This window comes from Barbatula barbatula (genome assembly GCF_947034865.1).
Source record: "Barbatula barbatula genome assembly, chromosome: 22".
NCBI classification, from domain to species: Eukaryota; Metazoa; Chordata; class Actinopteri; order Cypriniformes; family Nemacheilidae; genus Barbatula; species Barbatula barbatula.
Window position 1 is genome coordinate 21,238,953 of NC_136785.1, and position 5,496 is coordinate 21,244,448.

Sequence of the window (5,496 nt, forward strand, 5' to 3'; positions counted from 1 at the left end):
ATGAGGACACAGCAATTATGCCAGAGCAACATGCAGGTCGTGCACGGGCCATACACCAACTGGCCGCCTCGCCCCCAAAGTGTCCCAAAAAATTAAGAAAACAAAAAAAGCACGCTCCAGTGGATGAGCAAGGGCAATTTCGGGCCTTAGGTTGAGGATTTAGGTGTGGTGAGCATTTTATTAAATTGGTGTGAGCTTCTTCGCGACGTTTCGGCACAATATTAGGCCTTCCTCAGGCGAGCTTCCTAACACCAAGCTTCCAAGCGAGCTTTCTGACAATTTGCTTCCATGTGAGCTTCCCCCTACTGAGCTTCCACACGAGCTTCCAAATACTGAGCTTCCACCAACAGCCGTGGATACGTAATGTGCGATTTTGCACTTGGCCATCATCTGGCATTTAATTATTTTCCAATTCCTTGTTACAGGTAGGAACGAGGTCCAGAGGAGCAGGCACTGGCTAGGGTTAGGTGAGGTAAGTATGAGGACACAGCAATTATGCCAGAGCAACATGCAGGTCGTGCACGGGCCATACACCAACTGGCCGCCTCGCCCCCAAAGTGTCCCAAAAAATTAAGAAAACAAAAAAAGCACGCTCCAGTGGATGAGCAAGGGCAATTTCGGGCCTTAGGTTGAGGATTTAGGTGTGGTGAGCATTTTATTAAATTGGTGTGAGCTTCTTCGCGACGTTTCGGCACAATATTAGGCCTTCCTCAGGCGAGCTTCCTAACACCAAGCTTCCAAGCGAGCTTTCTGACAATTTGCTTCCATGTGAGCTTCCCCCTACTGAGCTTCCACACGAGCTTCCAAATACTGAGCTTCCACCAACAGCCGTGGATACGTAATGTGCGATTTTGCACTTGGCCATCATCTGGCATTTAATTATTTTCCAATTCCTTGTTACAGGTAGGAACGAGGTCCAGAGGAGCAGGCACTGGCTAGGGTTAGGTGAGGTAAGTATGAGGACACAGCAATTATGCCAGAGCAACATGCAGGTCGTGCACGGGCCATACACCAACTGGCCGCCTCGCCCCCAAAGTGTCCCAAAAAATTAAGAAAACAAAAAAAGCACGCTCCAGTGGATGAGCAAGGGCAATTTCGGGCCTTAGGTTGAGGATTTAGGTGTGGTGAGCATTTTATTAAATTGGTGTGAGCTTCTTCGCGACGTTTCGGCACAATATTAGGCCTTCCTCAGGCGAGCTTCCTAACACCAAGCTTCCAAGCGAGCTTTCTGACAATTTGCTTCCATGTGAGCTTCCCCCTACTGAGCTTCCACACGAGCTTCCAAATACTGAGCTTCCACCAACAGCCGTGGATACGTAATGTGCGATTTTGCACTTGGCCATCATCTGGCATTTAATTATTTTCCAATTCCTTGTTACAGGTAGGAACGAGGTCCAGAGGAGCAGGCACTGGCTAGGGTTAGGTGAGGTAAGTATGAGGACACAGCAATTATGCCAGAGCAACATGCAGGTCGTGCACGGGCCATACACCAACTGGCCGCCTCGCCCCCAAAGTGTCCCAAAAAATTAAGAAAACAAAAAAAGCACGCTCCAGTGGATGAGCAAGGGCAATTTCGGGCCTTAGGTTGAGGATTTAGGTGTGGTGAGCATTTTATTAAATTGGTGTGAGCTTCTTCGCGACGTTTCGGCACAATATTAGGCCTTCCTCAGGCGAGCTTCCTAACACCAAGCTTCCAAGCGAGCTTTCTGACAATTTGCTTCCATGTGAGCTTCCCCCTACTGAGCTTCCACACGAGCTTCCAAATACTGAGCTTCCACCAACAGCCGTGGATACGTAATGTGCGATTTTGCACTTGGCCATCATCTGGCATTTAATTATTTTCCAATTCCTTGTTACAGGTAGGAACGAGGTCCAGAGGAGCAGGCACTGGCTAGGGTTAGGTGAGGTAAGTATGAGGACACAGCAATTATGCCAGAGCAACATGCAGGTCGTGCACGGGCCATACACCAACTGGCCGCCTCGCCCCCAAAGTGTCCCAAAAAATTAAGAAAACAAAAAAAGCACGCTCCAGTGGATGAGCAAGGGCAATTTCGGGCCTTAGGTTGAGGATTTAGGTGTGGTGAGCATTTTATTAAATTGGTGTGAGCTTCTTCGCGACGTTTCGGCACAATATTAGGCCTTCCTCAGGCGAGCTTCCTAACACCAAGCTTCCAAGCGAGCTTTCTGACAATTTGCTTCCATGTGAGCTTCCCCCTACTGAGCTTCCACACGAGCTTCCAAATACTGAGCTTCCACCAACAGCCGTGGATACGTAATGTGCGATTTTGCACTTGGCCATCATCTGGCATTTAATTATTTTCCAATTCCTTGTTACAGGTAGGAACGAGGTCCAGAGGAGCAGGCACTGGCTAGGGTTAGGTGAGGTAAGTATGAGGACACAGCAATTATGCCAGAGCAACATGCAGGTCGTGCACGGGCCATACACCAACTGGCCGCCTCGCCCCCAAAGTGTCCCAAAAAATTAAGAAAACAAAAAAAGCACGCTCCAGTGGATGAGCAAGGGCAATTTCGGGCCTTAGGTTGAGGATTTAGGTGTGGTGAGCATTTTATTAAATTGGTGTGAGCTTCTTCGCGACGTTTCGGCACAATATTAGGCCTTCCTCAGGCGAGCTTCCTAACACCAAGCTTCCAAGCGAGCTTTCTGACAATTTGCTTCCATGTGAGCTTCCCCCTACTGAGCTTCCACACGAGCTTCCAAATACTGAGCTTCCACCAACAGCCGTGGATACGTAATGTGCGATTTTGCACTTGGCCATCATCTGGCATTTAATTATTTTCCAATTCCTTGTTACAGGTAGGAACGAGGTCCAGAGGAGCAGGCACTGGCTAGGGTTAGGTGAGGTAAGTATGAGGACACAGCAATTATGCCAGAGCAACATGCAGGTCGTGCACGGGCCATACACCAACTGGCCGCCTCGCCCCCAAAGTGTCCCAAAAAATTAAGAAAACAAAAAAAGCACGCTCCAGTGGATGAGCAAGGGCAATTTCGGGCCTTAGGTTGAGGATTTAGGTGTGGTGAGCATTTTATTAAATTGGTGTGAGCTTCTTCGCGACGTTTCGGCACAATATTAGGCCTTCCTCAGGCGAGCTTCCTAACACCAAGCTTCCAAGCGAGCTTTCTGACAATTTGCTTCCATGTGAGCTTCCCCCTACTGAGCTTCCACACGAGCTTCCAAATACTGAGCTTCCACCAACAGCCGTGGATACGTAATGTGCGATTTTGCACTTGGCCATCATCTGGCATTTAATTATTTTCCAATTCCTTGTTACAGGTAGGAACGAGGTCCAGAGGAGCAGGCACTGGCTAGGGTTAGGTGAGGTAAGTATGAGGACACAGCAATTATGCCAGAGCAACATGCAGGTCGTGCACGGGCCATACACCAACTGGCCGCCTCGCCCCCAAAGTGTCCCAAAAAATTAAGAAAACAAAAAAAGCACGCTCCAGTGGATGAGCAAGGGCAATTTCGGGCCTTAGGTTGAGGATTTAGGTGTGGTGAGCATTTTATTAAATTGGTGTGAGCTTCTTCGCGACGTTTCGGCACAATATTAGGCCTTCCTCAGGCGAGCTTCCTAACACCAAGCTTCCAAGCGAGCTTTCTGACAATTTGCTTCCATGTGAGCTTAGGGTTAGGTGAGGTAAGTATGAGGACACAGCAATTATGCCAGAGCAACATGCAGGTCGTGCACGGGCCATACACCAACTGGCCGCCTCGCCCCCACAGTGTCCCAAAAAATTAAAAAAACACAAAAGCACCACCCACTGGATGAGCAAGGGCAATTTCGGGCCTTAGGTTGAGGATTTAGGTGTGGTGAGCATTTTATAAAATTGGTGTGAGCTTCTTCGCGACGTTTCGGCTTTTTTTTTTTTTTTTTTTTTTTTTTTTTTTTTTTTTTTCTTCTGCTGCTTTAAATTTATTGCAAACACACTTTATGAAACTTAGTGAAATTAAATTACACATTTGGGGGAAATCATTTCTCAATTATTTTTCAGCACAACAATGACAATTGTACATATTGTAAAGTCTGAACATTATACATAACAATAGCAAAATATTGTATTTGACATGACAATCTGCTTTAACATATGGTACAATGCTGTAAAATCCAAGTCCAGGACCAAAGCACGGGCTTCTGTCGCAAGGGTTGGTATCTAACATAATATATGTGTGATTTTATTAAATGAGTTTTTGAGTCCACAGTGCTTTACGTTCTAGCGCCTTCCTTGTTTCATGGGTGGTTTACGGCCTTTAAAGTTGCCTTTAGGAACCTTTCCTTTTCCACCAGGTCTGCCTTTACCTTTTCCTTTACCAGACATGTTTCCTTTACCAGACATGTTGCCTTTGCGCCCCTTCTTTCCAGGTCCTTTCTTTTTATTGTCAGATGATTCCATGTCCTCTTCCCTCATTTGTTTATTGACTGCTTTAGTGATGTCGAGACGTGGCTTTTTGCGGTCCATTAGTTTCAATAAATCCAGCTGTTTTTGCCTCTCACCACTAAAGTCACCAATGACAGGCTGGAATTTTCTCTTTTTGCCAGTGTTTTTAGGTGTCTTCTCCTTTGGCAGGTTCTCTTGGAATTTACCAACAGAGGCCGTTGATATCTTTGCAACACTGGCAGCCTGTGCCAGCTCTGATTTCGATTGACGAGATGTGGGTGCTAGGCCCATGCCTGGCACTTTGATCTTCTGAGCTCTGGCAATGTTTTTGAGTCTGTTGAATTCATTTTTCGCCACCCTCTCCTTCTTGGCATTGTTCTTCTTTGCAAATTGGTCTTCCTTGGGATCTGCATTCTCCGGCACCTCTATCAACCATTCCTTGGTGTCATCTTTGGCACGTTTGTACCCCCATCGCCTTCTCCATTCCTTGTGAACTTCATCCCACACCAAGTTGGTCTTCTTCTTCTTCTGAATGCCTTTCAGCCTTGCAAACTGTTCCCATTTTGTAGGAGGCTTTGGTTTAGGTGCGGGCTTTTCCCTGGGTAGAGCAGTGGTCGGATCTGGGAGTTTGGCCACGATCACGTCTTTAAATCTCTCAGTCGGAAGTTTCCATAACTCGTTGATGAGGAGCTGCGTGTTGTCTCTTGCCAGAGAGCGGAGAAGATCCTCCCGCTTGTTTCCTTTAAATTCCCGGGTATCTATCCGGTTCTTATCAAACGCAAGTAGATGACCTGGGTCAAATTCGAGATCCAGATCTTTGTGAACTGTAATACTTTTAAGCTTTTCGGCCTCATCTTTCTCAGCCTTAGCAAGCACGTCTTCTATACTGCACGCAGCCATGTTGCGTCGTGGGTTAGGGTTAGGGTTAGGGTTAGTTAGGGTTAGGTTAGGTTAGGGTTAGGGTGGGTTAGGGTTAGGGTTAGGGTTAGGGTTAGTAGGGTTAGGGTTAGGGTTAGGTTAGGGGTTAGGGTTAGGGTTAGGTTGTAGGGCAAAAAACGAAGGTTGCACCCCTGGTGAAGTGCACCCCCCCACTTATCTTT

The 5,496-nt window shown here is 47.1% G+C and overlaps 1 protein-coding gene across 1 annotated transcript; it reads right to left on the minus strand.

The window, feature by feature from the left end:
• Nucleotides 1-3,971: 3,971 nt before the first annotated feature.
• LOC306911004 (ribosome biogenesis regulatory protein homolog) lies at nt 3,972-5,296 on the minus strand (the record flags this gene model as incomplete). The annotated part of the gene is made up of 1 exon (XM_079486007.1): nt 3,972-5,296. One exon carries the CDS (start codon nt 5,294-5,296, stop codon nt 4,232-4,234), a length of 1,065 nt encoding a protein of 354 aa, XP_079342133.1. The 3' UTR covers nt 3,972-4,231.
• Nucleotides 5,297-5,496: the final 200 nt, after the last annotated feature.